Raw genomic sequence first — 19,015 nt, forward strand, 5'->3', positions numbered from 1 at the left:
GTCATGTATTTACTGTCAGGTGTGAAAATTTTGTCTAGCCCTATCTAATGGTACTAAAGATTTTTAAATTTTTTTGAAAACCTTTGCAGTTTTCTTAATTTAAGTTCATGTTTTTACCTGTTTATTCCAATTGCTATAGACTATTTAAAATACTGTCTTTTCTGTATTGCTTTTGCACCTTTGTCAAAAACCATACGGTCTTCTTTGGTGTATTTCTGGAATCCCTGTTCCATTATATATCTGTCCCTCTACCAGTATCACATAGTGTTGATTACTGTAGACTTTATTCTTTTTAAAAATTGTCCATCCTTTTGTCCTGTTCTTAGTCTTTTGCCTTTCCATATACATTTTAGAGTAAGCTTGTCTCTGTCTGCAAAAAATCTTGCTGGGTTGCCTGGGTAGATGAGTCAGTTAAGCGTCTGACTCTTGATTTTGACTCAGGGCAAAATCTCAGAGTTGTGAGATCGAGCACTACAGGGGCCTCTGTGCTCAGTGGAGAGTCTGCTTGAGATTATCTTCCTCTCTCTCTGCCCCAGCACTTTCTCTCTTTAAAATAAATCTTAAAAAGAAACCTTGCTGGATTTTGATTGGAATTATGTTAAGTTTATAGATTTAGAAAGAATTGACCTTCCAATCCATGGCACATGGTACATTTCTCCACTTATTTGGGTCTTTAATCTTACCAACTTTTTCTAATTTTCAGCATACAGATCTTGGACATGTTTTGTTAGAGTTATACCTAAGTGTGTCATTTTCTTTGGAGTGATTGTCAATGGTTTTGTGGTTTTTTGTTTCCAATTTGATTTTGAATAACAGGCAAGAATTCAGCAAAATGGAACTCTTAACTGTGTCTTTTTAACTGTGGCCTTAAAGCTTTCTCCTACAAATAGTATTACTAGTTTTTTTAGAATTGAAGTAAGGGTAGAAAGGTTAGGTTTATTAGTCCCTCCTCCCACTTGATATCCAATATAGAAATAAACTCTTTGATATCTGATAATTATTGCACTTGACAACTTCCAGGATTCAGGAGTAGTTTCTTTATATAGAAGGGAGTTCATGTTGGATAACAGATTCTCTTTTATCATTTTGCTGTTGACTCATGGACATTGAAGACCTCCAAATTTTTCCCTGCTTGGCATTTTCTCGCCTTTTTCTTTCAGATACAGGGATCCAGAGTCCCACCTCAACGTGCTCTCTTTCATGTAATATCATGTTAGGTCTGGATTCTTTATGGTGTACCTTTTTCCCAGACAGACATTACATGTAACATAGCTCTAGCTTCTGATGACACAAACATTCCAGAAACCCAGACACCTGAAAGTGATGGGAATGCAGAAGCAGAAAGGTGCGTAAGGAATTCTAACAGCTTGTGGGAGGAGAGTGTCTTGTCTGGATGGTATGAAGGAACTGACCAGTAACAACCTCCACCAAGCACAGGACTCTCTCATATGTGATTTTAACCAAGTGTTAAGATACTATCTAAAATATTTCTACAGATAAATGGGCTCAAAGGAATTTTGATTTTCCAGTATCACCCAAGATAACACCAGAATCCCAAGTTGCATTGGTTAAAAATTAAGATTCTAGAGCCATGTTACAGACTAAACAATTTCTGGGGTGGGGTTAGAGGAGTGGAACAAGCTCTTTAGGGGCTTATTGAGCATTCCAATTTTCAGAAGTAATCTTTGCCTCATTTTTTTTCCCCTCTACATTTTGAATCACTGTATAGTTAAAATGCATGTTTGGACAACAGATGAATAAGAACACATGTAAAGAGAACTCCAATGCAAGGTAAAATGATAGACAATAAGCGCAGAGAACTATGGGTTTTCAAACGGAAGCAAAAGCACACATGGCTAAGATAAGATCAATGAAGGTTTTAAAGATTAGACAGCATTTACAATGACTGGTAGATTAACAAGACTTTCTTTGATTGTGATTTTTATTATATATATTCAGAACAGTATTCAATGCTCATTTAATATGGCCATTCAGAACTCTAAAGCAATTTGAGCAACACTGATGTGATATTTAAAATGAAAAGTTATTACATGCTGAGTCATTTTTTAAAGAAATTTAAGATAAAGAATTATTTGGGGATGCTTACAATTCTATGTATTCGATTTTTGTTAATTTTAAGACATAATAGCAATGCTTACGAAGGATAAACATACGTAACATAAAATTACATTTCAGTTTGTAATTTATTTCCATGCTGTTTTCAACCGTTATTTACCTTCTTTACCTTAACATTCACATCAAAGAATAGACATCATTAACAACCCAAATGCAAATTAGTAAAATCCTAGGCTTTAAATACTGTATTTTAAGAGTTTATGTAACTAAAAACCAAAGACAAAATCAGCCATTAAGTGGTAAGTAGATTAATTTTAGCATAATTTTACTTTCAAAATTGAATACTGGCATTTAAAAAGCCATGAAGCAGATTAATATCTTTAGAAATATTAAAGAATTTAGTTCTTTGCTCACTAATTATGCTTTTTTTGCTTAATACAAGTAACATTCTTCGCATTCCCACTCTTCATTTTGTTCCTAGAAAAATAAAATTGTCCTCAATATTCCTAAATTCTTTGTTTTCCATATAAGGCCATTATAAGGTAAGACATTACTGAATCACAAGTTTAAAATCAGTGGCATAAATCATCTGTAGATAAAGTAATGAATTCATTGGTAAGGAATCAGTACAGTACAGTAACCAGCCAGAGGTAGAATTCTTAATCACAGTTTTTTAGAAAAGATGCAGTAGTTTATATTTGTACTGTTTTATTCTAGTATGGTAAGTTTGCTTCTCATGATTAGTTTAACAGGAGGAGGTGGGGGAAGGTCTCTTCATAGGCGATTATTGGTCCTTATAATGAATGCATATATTATAGGCACTCCTGGACACTTAATTAAACATTTTCTTGGCCAGTTAAGGTAATCAGTTATATATGGCATTCAGGTCAGTTTTAAAGAGCTTCAGAGTAGGGATATCTAACCTTTGTTTTCCCAAGGGCATAAGGAGGAGGGAAATCTCTTTTTGTGCCACTCTGACTGTAAATTAATAAATGAAACCATTCTCTCAATATCATTGCTTATTAAGAATTCCAGCAGTACTAATGTACTATGCTCAAATTTTTAAATTGTTTCTAAATCATATTTGTCTTAAACAATATTACAAATGTGTATAACCTAAAATTTTATTTAATTCCTGATGTAGCTAAATTACTAGTATTTGAATAATACTCCACAGACTGCAATAAGCAAGGATGGCACAGACTTTACACAGGTTTATTCACATATTGACTTTATATTTGGGATTCTGTGGGTTTTCAATACTTACTTGAATGTCAATAAATAAAGTGATTAGAAAGGTCATTTAATCAGTTATAATAACAATTGTAAAGTATGTACCCAGTGCTAAACCTTACAGTAGAGTTTGTTTTATAAAATGTACCTGAATACTTAATAAAAGACAATTCAAAACAGAATAAAACTATAAAAAATAAAATCCTAGCCAAGTACAGTTTCTTCAATTATCTAGAATTTAGTCTCATGATATTAGGATTGGGTCATTATTATGAATCAATCAGATTCCAGATACTTAGAGTTTATTAAGTAAACTTAATTTTGATCAGATATTCTCAGGTTTACCTTAATTCTTCTTTATTGCTTTTGTTAGTTTTTTGTTCTTGTTGATTTTGAGAACTCAGAAAAGGAGATACTTATTTATGTAAAGCCCAGATTTTTAAGCAATATTTTCTTCACAACTGCTGGTAATGTATCATCCAAGTCAGTAATGATGTTAAAACTAACATAACACTGCTGATAGTAATATAAAAATAAAATTATTTTCCCTCACATTTAATTTCAAAATTCTACGTCTTACTTAAGGACTAGACAAAATGTGTCCTTATGGAACCTGAACAACCTTTAGCTATTTAATTTCAAAGAGAAAATCTGTTGAATTATAGTAACAATTAAGCATTTTTAAGAATTATCAAAATGTTGGCCTTTGGGGAATCTAAGCTAAGTACACAATACTTTTTGCTAATATTTTAAATTGAAATATATTTGGTTATAGAAATCTCACAAATCTGTTTTTCACAGCTATGCTTCTATTTACATAACAGGAGAGATACATATGTAAAAAGAAAAGAAAAGTTGAGTTTTTGTCTTCTGAAGATATATCCAATCCATGATTAAGTAATTTCCAGAGGATTTGGAACTTAATATATTGAAAAATTATACAATAAATTTATAATTGCCACCTTTACAAAGAAACTTCTAGGTAAGAGAATCTTTTAAAAACATTATTGGTGTTGCATTTAGGACCAAAGTTCATTTATTTAAATCACCTATGACAGCTGGAAAATTTTTTCAAACTTAGGAAAATGCTGATTAATATGGTTTCATTCAATTATACCTATGTTCTGCAAAATATTTCTGTTATACACTTAAGTACAACTGAAGCAATAAGATTACTTGCACAGACGAAAGAGAAGACTCCTTTCACCTTAAAATTATACTTGTTTCACACTGTGGTAATGCCTGAAAACATTTTTAGAAAAGACTATTGGTCTTGATTATAACAGTGTATTGCATTTTTCTGTCTCTCTCTTTTTTTTTTCAATGTTAAGTACTTTAAAGTTTTAAGTTCTACTTTTCCTCTTATCTTCAAATAGACTCTTTAGCATATAAACTTGAATGGCTGACACCACCACCATTACCACTAAGTTAACCATAGACCAGAAGTTGACTCTATCAAAGTTGCTTTCTTGTATGTTTCGATCACGGGCTTCAAATGCTCTAAGCAGAGTCTGGATATGGCCACTTTTGCTTAGTCTGGCCTTGATACTGTTGATGGATTCCTGGAGATAAATAAAATAATTTTACTATAAAAGAATGCTCAGTAATTTTAAGTTAATTTAAACATGTGACTCACACAGTACCCGGACATTCATATTAGTTTTATATTCAAACACAATTTTAATTAAGGGACAAGAACTACTTGGATTACCTAAAAATCTTCTGTAGGTTTATGTAATAGTTCTCCTGATATATTTAAATTGTTTACAAATAGTTACTTGACAGTTGCAAATAGTTAACTTTAACAGGAGCAAAGCTAATGTAAATTGAAAATAATGTGAAAATATATTTCAGTGGCATACTGTCAGGAATTTTATATATATATTATCTTTCTTAGCCCTCACAACCATAAGAAAAAGACTTTAAAAAGTTTTAAAAAGGGGATCCCTGGGTGGCTCAGCGGTTTAGTGCCTGTCTCTGGCCCAGGGTGTGATCCTGGAGTCCCGGGATTGAGTCCCGCATCGAGCTCCCTCAATGGAGCCTGCTTCTCCCTCTGCCTGTGTCTCTGCCTTTCTCTGTGTCTCTCATGAATAAATAAATAAAATCTTAAAAAAATAAAAATAAAAATAAAAAGTTTTAAAAAACCAGATAAACCAAAAAAAAAAAAAAAAAAAAACCAGATAAACCCTGATAACAGCTTCTAGGTATTTATCTTTATATATAATGCATTGTGTTTATTTTCTTTGAATATTATCACTCTTGTCCAATTTAGTGTATAACAAAACAGCTAACTTTTTTATGTCAGAAAATAATAGTGAAATTAGAAAATATTCCAATTTCTGATATGCATATTATATATCCAAAAGTATAATCTATTTTTAATATGAAAATGTTCAAAGATTATATTTATAAAACACTCTAACTTGTACATCTTCTGAGAAATCTATTTTTATAGTAAGGTCCTGGAGAGAGAAGTGATTTGAAAACTATAAAAAGGCTATAAGAATATAAGTTAAAATTAAGTTGAGACTTAAAATAATGTCAAAGTACAGTTGACCCTTGAACAACGCGGGGGTTAGAGGTGCTAATGCCCTGCATGGTTAAAAATCCATGTAAAACCGTTGATTCCTGAAAAACTTTACTAATAGTTTACTGTTGACCAGAAGCCTTTCATAAACAACCAACACACATTTTGTGTTATATGTATTATATATTGTATTCCTATAATAAAGTAAGCTAGAGAAATGAGAATGTTACTAAGAAAATCATAAGGAAGAGAAAATACATCTACAGTACTGTACTACATTTACTGAAAAAAATCTGTGTATAAGTAGACCTGCATAGTTCAATCACACATTGTTCTGGGGTCAACTGTATTTATGGCAAAAACAAGAAAATACTAGAAACAGATTTTCCTGGATTTTCTTACTTAAAATCCTTATTTAAGCAAAAACTATACTCAAAATTTTAGACTGTCCTGCTAAACCTACAAAACTACAAAGTGTAATATTTGTTATTTGGACTTATTTGTAAAGCAACTGTAACCTAGTAAATGCAAATATTTTCTAGAAAAATAAGGAATTCAGGTTCCCAAATAAAAAGATCATGCATAGTTCTTTTCAATATTACAGCAATGACAGTCAAATACAAAATTATTTATAAAAGTTTGCTGTTATGATACAAAATTTTGGGGAAATGAAGCTCTTCAGGGATACCTGAGTGGCTTAGCGTTTGAGCTGCCTTTGGCTTAGGTTGTGATCCCGGAGTCCTGGGATCAAGTCCCACATTGGGCTCCCCACAGGGACCTGCTTCTCCCTTTGCCTATGTGTTTCATGAATAAATAAGTAAAATAAAAGAAGGAAATAAAGCTCTTGAAAAACATTTTCTTTAAAAAGGACTCCAAATATTCAAGCCATATTTAAATCTGGCTAATTTTTTTAACCATGTAAATGAATTAAATCTCTTGAGAATTTATAAGTACTAGTGTTTTGCTGGCAAAATAAATTTAAAACGGAAGAATAAGTTAATATGACTGAAATTTACAAGATATATACATTGGAAATTATGGTGAGATTAAAAACGGTCATGTAAAAATTCATACTAATCAAACTTAATCCTTTCAGTTTTGTATAGTAATACCAGTGGAAAAGGTAAGAAAACTAACATTTATTGTGCTATACACTGTTTAATTTTTTTATTTTTTATTTTTTAAGATTTTATTTATTTATTCATGTGAGAGACAGAGAGAGAGAAGCAGAGGGAGAAGCAGGCTCCATGGAGGGAGCCCGATGCAGGACTCCATTCCGGGACCACGGGATCATGCTCTGAGCCAAAGGCAGACACTCAACCACTGAGCATCCCTAGACACTGAATAAACCTCAAGTGATCAAAATACGTTATTTTAGAAAAGTTCAGGTTATAAGAGTATTAGAGATTACAATTTTAATTTGCAATGACCGTATTATTTCTTCTGCAGGAATTTCTATAATACAGCTATAAATGCTATTTACAAATACCACTCAGTAAATTCTATCATTTGATTACATCTACCTGTGGCTGAAGGGTAATGACCTTTTCCCCACTCACCAGTATTATTATAAGCAAATAAGTTCTTACACATGCACATTTCATTATGCACGTTAATGATAAAGTATAAAGCAATTCAAACAAGCCATATTCTAAAAGTTTTTACTCCTGAATGTAGTCATAGTTTCTGATAACTGCTAGGTCTGGTCTGAGTAAACAGTGTTCCCAAATTAGTCATGTAATATCCAATTTCATGTTATAAAAACTATGCTGTGGGAAAAATGCCTATACATCATCTTAAGTGTTAACTGCTCACTTTTTTTTTATGTGCAAGCATGCTATAGATTATTACATTAATCTCCCCAAGCCAAAACTGTCATTGGAAAAATAGAAATAAATAATCCTCACAGAGTTAAGTAAAGATTACATGAGATAATGCAGAGAAAATGCTTATTTCAGTGCCTGTCACACAGTCATATCTCTGGATAATTTTTATTTATTAAAAGACCATACTGACCAGAATGTCTTCCAGTTTCATGTCCAACATGTCTGTGCCAGTAATATATTTCTTCCAGTCCTCTTGCTCTTGCTCCTGTTCTCCCATATTATCCAGGATTAATTCAAAGAAAATCACCTTCTCAGAAATGGTGCTGAATGTATTATCAAAGCAGAACATGTAGTCACCATCTTCAGTCTCTACCCTGCATTAAAAAAAGTGTATGTCTTTATCTGTACTTCTCTTTGGGATCAAAGGAAAAACTGTAAGAGAAGAAATAACATGGTTTTTAGTGACTGAACATTTTGCTGATATAAAGACTTCCTTAGTATTGAAAGATTATTTCTTGGGAAAGAGGCAACCTGGAAATATATATATAAATAGATAAGTAGTTGCAACTTAGATGTGCTTGGCATTTACTCAGGAAATTATGGCAAAAGATCTTGACCTAATCTTTGGAAAAGGATAGGATTAAAAACATTAAAAAAACATAGGTACATGATACCTCACAATGACCTTTAATATTTATACATTATTAACACTAATTTATCATGAGTTCAATTCATAGGCAAATATGACCACAAACATCCCTTTGAGTTTACTCTCTAAAATGACTTTTTTTTTTTTTAAAGCAGTGATAGATTGTTCTAAATGCTTTCTTCCAGGCCTCCTACTGATTAAGAACATCTTCATAACATAGTTTACAAAGGTTAGGGATCAGTTGCTAAAACAAATAGAGCTTTACTCTCCTGGCATTACTTTTACTGAATAAATGCCACTCACATCTAAGTTAAACTTATATCTTGGTCTCATTAGTTTCACATTCAAGATAATTGGCCTGGGCACAGTTAATTTGGCAAAGTGGTTTCCTAATTTATTTGTGGCAACTTTAACAAGCAAAGTATTGCATAGGCTAATGGCATTTACTGCTGACTACAAAAAAGGTTCTAATCAGGTTTTAGTTTTTGTTGTGACTGTTCATAAAAGGTTGCTCTAAATGATTTTGAAGTTTTATCTCCAATACACTGGACTGCTTAAACCGAGGTGGCTTATATTATTTTCTATAGCCTTGTGACTACAACATGTGATCTTTTTAAGCCAATCTTTGCTTCTTTTTTACCCTTATTTCCAACTTAAAGAATAAGAAAGAAATGCTCAGCAATTTAATTGGATCTTAATATCCTATAAATAAAAAATAGCCAAGACTTATATACCCCTTCATAATTTACACACTGCTTTCATATATTCTAGTTCCTTTAATCCTTACCATCATATTTGGAAGTAGGTATAATTGACCTTTTCGAGGTAAGTATAAGGTTCACATAAATTAAAATACTTGCCTATGATCACACAGTCTGTCATAGGCATAGATGAAGCTTGGTTTTCTGACTCTCATGTTAATTGATCTTTCTTTTCTATAATACTGCTCAGAGCCTGTCTGCATTCCTTGCAATCTCCTCAGTCATGACCAACCTTTGTCTTGCAGATGTATTTAACCTTTGGAAGAAGCATGAAGAATATACTGGCGAATACAATGTGGAACAATTTTAAAAGGAAAAAAAATGTTATAACTATTATTATATAAAGTTCAATGTTAATCACTTTTAAATTTAACTCTTAATTTTCTTTTTTTTTTTTTTAAGATTTTATTGATTCATTTTAGACAGATACAGAGAGAGAGAACATGAGCAGGGGTAGAAGCTGAGAGAGAGAGGAGAGGGAGAAGCAGATTCTTCGCTGAGCCAGTGGCAGACGTGGGGCTCCATCCCAGGACCCCGGGATCATAACTTGAGCCAAAAGCAGATGCTTTGAGCCACCCAGGTGCCCCTTAATTTTGTTTAGTCTTAATTTTTTTTTTTTAATTTATTTATGATAGTCACAGAGAGAGAGAGAGAGAGAGAGAGGCAGAGACACAGGCAGAGGGAGAAGCAGGCTCCATGCACCGGGAGCCCGACGTGGGATTCGATCCCAGGTCTCCAGGATCGCGCCCTGGGCCAAAGACAGGCGCTAAACCGCTGCGCCACCCAGGGATCCCTTGTTTAGTCTTAATTTTATTTAACTCAACTTTATTTAGCCATTCTTAACCCTGCATTGGATTAAAAGGGGAAGCTTTGTACCTATTCTTTTTATACGTGAAGTACAGATACACATACGGTACAAAAACTGGTTTTAAAATTTCATGGGGTGATGCTAAGGCAGAAAAGTCTGGAAAGGTTGCATGAGGACAAAAGTAAAAAATGAAAAGTTTGAAAAGCACTGACTCGTGTATGAGCTTCAGCATGTGTATGAAAAAAGATGTTTTATTAACATAGTCATTTCTATACTAATCTCTTTCTAAATATATGTTGACTGCTTTTAGTAGAAAGGAACTTTATTAGTACAAATGATATAAAATACTATCCAAATAAAAATGGCACAGAGTTAATTTTCCTTTCAAGTAGAATAAAGAGCATAAGTAGTCCAGAGAGGGCACAGAGTTAATTTTCCTTTCAAGTAGAATAAAGAGCATAAGTAGTCCAGAGATGTTTTATTAACATAGTCATTTCTATACTAATCTCTTTCTAAATATATGTTGACTGCTTTTAGTAGAAAGGAACTTTATTAGTACAAATGATATAAAATACTATCCAAATAAAAATGGCACAGAGTTAATTTTCCTTTCAAGTAGAATAAAGAGCATAAGTAGTCCAGAGTTTATTCAAGTAGAATAAAGAGCATAAGTAGTCTGGGTGGCGCAGACGGTTAAACTTCTGCCTTCAGCTCAGGTCATGATCTCCAGGTCCTGGGACTGAGCCCAAAGTAGAGCTCTCTGCTCCATGGCGAGTCTGCTTCTCCCTCTCCCTCGGCCTCTCCCCTCTACTAGTGCACACACACACACTCTCTCTCAAATGAATAAATAAAATCTTAAACAAAAAGAAAAGAAATAGTCCAGAAAGGGTAAGTTATGGTGTGAGTTATGGTGATACTAATTCAGTTGTATAGAAACACACACACACACACAGACTTCTCATTTCTGGAAGTGCCAGCCAAAGGTATCACTTAAGTTGTTTACAGTTGTTTGGAGACATTTTTACTAACCCTGCCTTCTGGAAGGACACTATTTGTTTTAAGGATTTAAGAAAAAAAACTACTTCGGTGCCATAACACCGAAATAACAGATATTTTAGTTGCCTTTAAAAAGTTAATATAGTTCAAGATAAAATTTTGTTTAAATCTGATTTTTTAGAAAGTAGACTTGTAAATTTGGTGCAGTGATTAAGAGTGAACTGGACAGCCTGATTTTAAATCCTGGCTTTGCTGTTTGCTAGCTGTGTAACTTTTGTTAACTTATTTTAGTGCTCTATGCCTCAATTTCTTTATTGATAAAATGATAATACCATGTACCTCATAGGGCTGTGGTGAATAATAAAAAAATTTAATAAATACAAAGTGCTTAGAACAGTAGCCTGGCACATCAAAAGAATTCAGTAAATGTGAACTCTTATAAACTCATTTTTTTTCTCCCACTGGTTTAATGAGAGGTAATTCCATGCAAGAAAGCAATAAGATATTTTCTCCTTAACAGTTAATCTTAAATTATCTCTAAAGGAAAGGAGAAAATTGGAGAAAAAAAATGACAGAAATTCTACAGATTTTCAATATTCTGAAATTTGAAGAAAAGCTACATTTTTAGTTTCTGTTCATGTAACTATCAAAGAAGAAATATAGCTCCAAGTATATAAACTAACTTTTTAAATTACTGTTTCTCTATTTTATTAATAGTTTATACAAATATTTTTTCTGAGTTCTGCACAGGTAAAATGCCATTTTAAAAAGCACTTTAATAAAAAAATGAATAAGAAATTTAAAAATTTTTAAATAAAAACTTAAAAGAGCCATTAAAAATTAAAAAACAAAAAGTTTTAAGTTAAATAAAAAATAAAAATAAAACACTTTGAAAAGAGTATTATTTTTCCTCTCATTCATTCATACATTTATTTAGCATTTACTATCAATTACATGCCAAGTATGCTGGTTAACAAAAACCAGTAACTATAATAACTAGTACTTACATAGTGCTATGTGCCAGAGATGTTCTAAGCATTGTATGGTAAAAAGCAAGAATTCTGATCCATCCTGCTTCCTCCTCTTAATGTGTATCCCTGCAGACTTATTTAACTTCTCTGAGCCTCTTTGTCTGTAAAATGGGAATTGGCGAATCAAAGAATCTCTCACAGTGGGCTGGAATGATTAATTTAGAAGCATATAAAATGCAAAGCCTAGTTTATGGCAAATATTAGACCGTATTTGTTTGTCTTCTTCCTGTAAACTCACAGTTGAGTTTTAATGCAATAACATGAGTAAACAAAGTGCTATAGTAAAATAATAGAATGAACAGGGAAACACACCACTGAGATATGAAAAAAGAGAAATGAGATTAAGAGAGCTGTTGTCAAACTCTAAACTTATAACAAGTTATTTTCTTTCTGGTTTCCTATGGTCAGATCTTTTACTATCACATCTTCTAATAATCTAAAAAGAATGAGGTCTGATTTGAAAAAAAAAAAAAACTTTTACATACACACACCACACATATGCACAAAGATGTACTGTGCTTGTTTTTTTTAAGAAAGTAAATAGCAAAGATGAGATAGCCAGCAGCTCAAGAAACTATAGGATACATACCTGGAACAGGTATGTATACCTTAAAATGGAAAGGTTGTGCTAGTCAGACAGGTTTAAATGTCACAATAGACTGAATGCAACATCTAGGGCATACTCATCTTATTTAACCAAAGCAAAGAAAAAATTTAGTATCAATACAAAATGCCTAAAAAAAAGAGAAAAAAATTAATGGAAAACACTTTAGATTATGATAGACTACTATTGAGGACTGTTTAAAATGTTCATATGGAATCATTTAATACTGATGTTTGCATCAAGTGTGCTAAATTTCCCTACCTTGCAGATAACCCCTTGGTATGACCCATCCCCCCCCCCGCCCCCCCAGGAACTCAACTTAAAGATCACTTACGTGTGAACTCCATCTGATTTTCTTTGTTCAAAAACTAAGGTTCTTCCCTCTGGAGAGGCAAGATGGAAGTCAATATCTAATCCTGCTCCATCTAAAACCTATAGAAAAGCACAAAAGAGAACACATTACAAATTCTGAAACTAAAAAATATATAAAGTAGATCATATGATGAAAAGATTTTTTTTCCAAACCTAGAGAGGTAAAGATGCATGTAAGAGCTAGAAAGGAGCAAAAAGATCATCCAATTCCATTCCATTTCATGAATTGGATCATCCAATCCAATTCAATTCTTGTTGCTATCACCTAAATTTAGGCCTTATAAATATTTTTGAAATAATCTTCCTAAAATGGTGCCTTCACTGAGAAGTCCTGTAGGGTGGAAGAAACACAGATGGGAGTTCAAATAGTAGACCTTTTTACTTAGGCAATTTAGAGCATGCTATGTAACTTTTCTGAGTTTGTTTCCTCTTCAGTAAAATAATTAGCTAGTTCTTAACCTGGAACTCACAACTTCCATGATTTGACTCCAGTTGACTTCTTCAGTGCATTCACCTATTACTCAGCCATATCAACTGAATATTCCAAGTAGACTATTTGCTTACTGGCCAGGGAACACAATCTGTTCCTTTACAATCCCAAAATAATGATGATAGCTAACAATTACATTATGTCCCACACATTGTTTAAAGTGCTTTGTGTGAGTTAATTTCCTCACAACAACTCTAAGAGGTAGGTCTTATTACTGTTCTCAGTAAAATAAACAGAAAAATCAACAGAACAAACAGAAAAAAACAAAAAAATGAAGACAGAGAAATACTTTTTTCAAGGTAATACAGTCGATGAATGGCACTCAAAATTTGAACTCAGCAATTTTCCTCTGATAACTACTCTTTTTCTTATTTAACACTCCATTTTATTTTTCTTGGTGGTTTTAATGGAATGATATAAAAAATTACCTATTGCTGTGCTCTACTTATCAACAGAAGTAGTTTCAAATAGCTAGGTAAATATACATAATTCTCTTCAAATCCCAATAAAAAGAAGAAAATACATAATGATACAAATAATCCATAACAACACTGGAAATCTAGGAAGACTGTTAACAGGCATGAAGAGTGAGGAATTTCTGGAAGATATTCTAGGCACCAATGGCTGAGCAAAGGATGTATCTGGCTACCAATAGCTATCAATCTCAAAATCCTCACTGAAACAGACTAGAGAAGTACATTTGTTGAAATCAATACCCTCTTTTTCATGCTATTGGTTTTATTGAGAGGATCAAATTCTGAAAAAATAGTTAATATAAACAGACTGAAAAATGTTTCCTTGTACATCCTCAGAGAAATTCAAAAATGTATAATTCATAAAAAATGAGGTTGCTGGTATGAAAAATAAGTTAAAAACATAAAAAATGTGTTGCCAAGATAAAGCCTTAATAAATGTAATGACAGCAAAATGAATATGGGTAGAGACTAAAAATCAGCGAACTAGAAGGAACCAGGGAATTCTCAGAACAAGTTGAAAAAGTACATGAAAAGTATGAGAACAGCGGTAAGACCCTTTGTGAAGGACAAAGCTAAACATTTCAAATAGCTAACAAGCATTTCAAAGAGAACCAAGAGAAACAAAGATAGGAAATCATCAAATAAGGGACAAAAATTCTTGTTTCAAAAGAGAAAAAAAGTCTTTAGACTGGAATGGGCTAATAGATGTGAAGCAGGATAAATGAATAAAGATAAAAATCCTACTGACTTTCCCAAAGGATTTAAAAAGAACAACCTAGAAACTTCCAATGATAATAGAGAACTATAAAATAAGAATTGGGATTGAATGGGATGCCTGGGTGGCTCAGTGGTTGAGCATCTGCCTTTGGCTCAGGTCGTGATCCCGGGGTCCTGGGATCGAGTCCCACATCGGGCTTCCTGCATGGAGCCTGCTTCTCCCTCAGCCTGTCTTTGTTCTCTCTCTGTCTCTCATGAATAAATCTTAAAAAAAAAAAAAAAAAAAAGAAAATAAATAATTGGGATTGGAGTCAGAATTCTTAAAACACTAGATGCAAAAAACCATAATGGAGTCATGTCTTCAATGATCTCAAGTAAAATAAAAAATTGTATTTACCAAAGTAAAAGCAAAAAGTAAAGCCATTTTCAGATGTCCAAGGACTCAAAGCATTTTAATAGAATTACTCAAAATTATCCTCTAAAAACCCGAAAAAAAGATACCCATTAAATCAGAAAATAAGAGATCTAACAAAACCAAACAAATGTTTCAGGAAAACAGAAATTAAAAGATACAATTGGTAGTGGCTGTCATGTATAAAGAAGTTGTTAAAAATGTTATTTTTATCATTTATCTGTGTTCTGGGATGAACACAGAAGATAACTTAAGAATATACAAAACACAATTTTAAAATAGAAAATATTTATTTAAAAAAACACCATAATCAGAAACTAAACTTCCTGATGATTTCCCTGAGGATGACAAGTGCCAGCCACTCTCAGGTTCTGTACTATTGTTGTAACAGTCTTTCAGTTCCTCAAAGGGTTTCTTCTGTCTTCTTCCTCAGTGCCTTGGCACATGGTATTCTTTTTACCAATCACCTTGTTCTAATCACCCCCTTATGCCTAATAAGACTGATTTTTATATAGATCTGAACTCTACTTCTGGAATGTCTTCTCTCAAGAAGATGAAAATTAAGTCCTCCTGTTAAATCTTCTCATAGTTGTATATGCCTACCTTCATAGCACTTATTAGAGTTACAATGTTACATTTATTTGTGTAACAATTTGATCACTGTCTTCCACCATACTAGACTGTATGAGAACAAGGACTGTATTTTTACTCACCATTATATCCATAACACTTAGCATAGTGCTCCCACAAATTAAGCACTCAACAATGATTTTAAAAAGTTAATTGAATGATCTAGTTTACTCATAAGATATGCTGATTGACACTTAAAGTTTTCAAAAACTTAATGAAATGTGAGGCAGGTCAATTATTTTAATAAAAGTGTCCTCTTAAACCTGAAAAGTAAGAAACGGTTAAAAATTTTCAATATGTCACAGTAATCCAAGGGCAGTGTCTGGAGTGTCTGTTCCCTGACATTTAAAAAATGACAAAAAGCAGTAAGCTTGTTGTTACTGGAAAATTAATCATGGAGTTGAAAAATGCAAACGAAAAGTTGAGGATTATCTCTTACCTTACAAACCCCTCAATATTATCTAGGACCAGACATTAAATCATTTTACTTCTCTCCTCAATCAAAACAATTAAGTCGTTTAGAAGGAATGCTTTGTGGGGGGGAACACTCCCTTTAAGATGGACTAAAGATGGGTGGCCTGGGTGGCTCAGCGGTTTAGCGCTGCCTTTGGCCCAGGGTGTGATGTGATCCTGGAGATCTGGGTCCCATGTCGGGCTCCCTGCATGGAGCCTGCTTCTCCCTCTGCCTGTGTCTCTGTCTCTCTCATGAATAAATAAATAAAATCTTAAAAAAAAAAAAAAAAGATTGAGGGATCCCTGAGTGGCGCAGGGGTTTGGCGCCTGCCTTTGGTCCAGGGCGCGATTCTGGAGACCCGGGATCGAATCCCGCGTCGGGCTCCCCATGCATGGAGCCTGCTTCTCCCTCTGCCTATGTCTTTGCCTCTCTCTCTCTCTGTGTGACTATCATAAATAAATTTTAAAAATTAAAAATAAAAATAAAATAATTAAAAAAAAGATTGACTAAAGATGCAGAATATAAAGCCAAACCAGGCAAGCTATATTAATTCTAGAAGTGTAAATGTAGAAAAACTAACATTCACTACATATTTACTAGTGTCATTTTTTTTCAAGTCAACTCTATGAGGTAATTACTATTATCTCTATTTTACAAGTGAGAGATTAAGTAACCTGTTCAATCACATAGGTAGTAAGTGACAGGATTTCAACCTAAGCATTTTATCTCTAGAGGTCTCATATCATAATCATTTAAGAGATCAGTAGTTAATATACATTTCCTCCTTAATACCTGGGTAAGTACTAAGGAATTTTCAAATAAAATAGTTTTCTTACCTGGATTATTTCACTAACCCCCAGTTGGGTTTCCTTGCCTCTAATTTTGCCCTCCTTAAATCCATTTTCCACACTGTATTCAGTGATCTACCTGAAAGACATTTCTGACTGTTCCATGCTGCTTATATCTTCAGTGGCCCTTGTACAGAACAAGGGCAAAGCAGCCACTCAGTATGGCACACAAAGGTTTAAGATTCATGATCCCCGATCCAGCCTCCTGACCTTTCCAATCCCTTTTACTTCTACTCTCACCCTAGGCTTCATCCGTTTTCAAGTCTAATAAAAATTCAGCACTTGTGTCCACATACTGCCCACCAACAAAACACACTTGGATTTTTAGAACTATTCTTTTTTTTTTTTCCTTTTCCTGAAATGCCCCTCCTTCCTTGCATTCTTGTCTCACTTAAGCATCTTTCCAGATTCAAATTTATTTTCTCCAGGAATCCTGTTCTGAAACACCAGAGAAGTGGCTCTCCTCTAACAGCACTTAACCATACTTTATTGAAATTAGCTATTAGCCAGTATCCCTTAAATAATAAGATCCTTGAAAACAGGGACTTTTTTTTTGTCCCTGTCCTAGCTGGTCATCTTATCCGTACTCCCCAACCCCATTACTGGTGCATGGTAACAACTTTTGAACTACATTGGAGATCAAGAAATGTTGCGTTCTAGCCTCAGTTTTGCTGTCACTTTAGATACTGCCCTCTCTATTGCTTACCTTAAATATAATTCTAAAGTTCTTTCCGATGAAAATTCTACACAACTTTTTTACTTTGCTCTATACGCGACAGTAAATGTTGAAAAAATCCTTTACATCAACTTAAAAAAATTACCATCTGATTATAAATTAATTTGTGAAAAAATTAAAAGGTGAACCACACCAACGAATCCTTTTTTTTTTTTTTTTTTTTTTCTTTTTTTTCCAGTACTACCCAGAAACCTCAGAATTAGCTGTGTGGAACTAACAAGATTTCTTCTTAGAAATTACTACCCTCTACCACAATGACTACATAAAATTAGGGCACATCCTTACATAATATTGTGAAGATACTCAAACAATGATATGGGAGAAATGCTTACAAGGATGAATGAAAGGTTATAAAGTTTTAATATACAATTAAATATTGCTTTGATTGAAAACCAAATCGATAACTGAGAAGGCAATGTATTGGTATACATCAAATACCTTCAAGAGCTCCTTTAAAAATATTCCAAAATGGAATTTGGTCACAAGTTCACAATTCAGAGATCCTTAAGCGAAGCAATGACCGTGAAGATTTATAACACCGGAATTGGGCGAGCGTGATAGGGGTAACAAAACAAGTGTCATCATCTCCTCCAATGATGAAGGAGAACGTGTTTACCAGTCCTGTATTGCGAAATTCCCAGTACTGGGACATGTGCTGGTCAGCAAGGCGATGCGCGAATTGTGGAACAAAGGGGAAAAAGCACCGAGATCGCCAGCGCTGGCCTCTTTCCGACCGGAGGAGAGGGGAGAGGGCGGGTAGTCCGTTCCAGGTCCCGCCTAACTTGTCGGTCCCCGGGCCCAGGCGGGCCGAGCCTCGCGCGCCTGCGCGGAGCCGCCGGCTACCCGGGCGGCCGTCGCCTCTCCACCCCCCGGGCGGTCCCCAAGAAGTTTCCAAGCGGGTGAGAGGCGGAGACCCAGGGTAGCTGGGATAAAGAAAGGAGGCCGGCTCGCCGTCCGCACTTACTTGGTACTCGATCTCCAGCGAGGCCTTCGGGGGCATGGGCTGGTAGAAGCACTCCTTCTGGCCGGCCGGAAGGGTGAACGTGAAGTCGCTGTCCAAGGAGGGCGTGAAGCTGGCCGTCCCCGGCAGCAGCGCTGGGAGCAGACCGGCCAGGAGGAGCACCGGGCAGGGCAGCCAGGTGTTGTCGCCCATCCCTTCCGGGGCGATCTCGGGCTGGAAGCGACGCGGGAGGTGTGGGGGGTTCACCCAGGCGCCGCTTTTCCTCCCCCCGCTCGACTCCTCGTGGTTGGCAGGGAAACCTGGAGCCTGAAGAAACCCCGCGCGGCGGCCGCGACGGCGGCACGGAATCCCTCCGAGCGGGAAACGCCGGCCTCCGCAGGGTAGGGACCGAGGGGCGGGGCCAGCAGT

The 19,015-nt window shown here is 34.7% G+C and overlaps 2 protein-coding genes across 3 annotated transcripts in view; one reads left to right on the top strand and one right to left on the bottom strand.

Moving 5' to 3' along the window:
- MTF2 (metal response element binding transcription factor 2) overlaps positions 1 to 18,794 on the top strand; it is a 93,118-nt gene extending 74,324 nt beyond the window's left edge. The window contains exons 20-21 of the transcript XR_013384372.1: positions 1,730 to 9,652; positions 17,825 to 18,794. The gene's annotated coding sequence lies outside the window, so the exon portion shown is untranslated. The remainder of the gene's footprint in view (positions 1 to 1,729; positions 9,653 to 17,824) is intronic.
- Positions 1,925 to 18,933, bottom strand: TMED5 (transmembrane p24 trafficking protein 5). Of its 2 annotated transcripts, XM_077905477.1 has the most exons (6): positions 18,611 to 18,933; positions 12,846 to 12,943; positions 7,853 to 8,036; positions 5,725 to 5,771; positions 5,021 to 5,028; positions 4,673 to 4,871 (listed from the first exon to the last, which is right to left on the bottom strand). In XM_077905477.1, exons 1-6 carry the CDS (start codon positions 18,797 to 18,799, stop codon positions 4,810 to 4,812), a joined length of 588 nt encoding a protein of 195 aa, XP_077761603.1. In that variant the 5' UTR covers positions 18,800 to 18,933; the 3' UTR covers positions 4,673 to 4,809. The 2 variants fall into 2 exon arrangements, with proteins under 2 accessions (XP_077761602.1, XP_077761603.1); XM_077905476.1 differs by lacking the exons at positions 5,021 to 5,028; positions 5,725 to 5,771 and having other exon boundaries at positions 1,925 to 4,871.
- Between the last annotated feature and the right edge of the window lie 82 nt (positions 18,934 to 19,015).

The sequence above is a fragment of the Canis aureus genome, chromosome 8, assembly GCF_053574225.1.
Source record: "Canis aureus isolate CA01 chromosome 8, VMU_Caureus_v.1.0, whole genome shotgun sequence".
In the NCBI taxonomy this organism is placed as follows: domain Eukaryota; kingdom Metazoa; phylum Chordata; class Mammalia; order Carnivora; family Canidae; genus Canis; species Canis aureus.

Excerpts from the sequence above, each read along its gene's own strand:
- TMED5 (XM_077905476.1), bottom strand. The coding sequence starts at position 18,799 with ATGGGCGACAACACCTGGCTGCCCTGCCCGGTGCTCCTCCTGGCCGGT. Across the intron at positions 8,037-12,845 it reads AAATCAGATGGAGTTCACAC|GGTAGAGACTGAAGATGGTG; the intron begins GTAAGTGATCTT and ends TTTTTAATGCAG. Across the intron at positions 4,872-7,852 it reads TGAAACTGGAAGACATTCTG|GAATCCATCAACAGTATCAA; the intron begins GTCAGTATGGTC and ends ATTTATCTCCAG.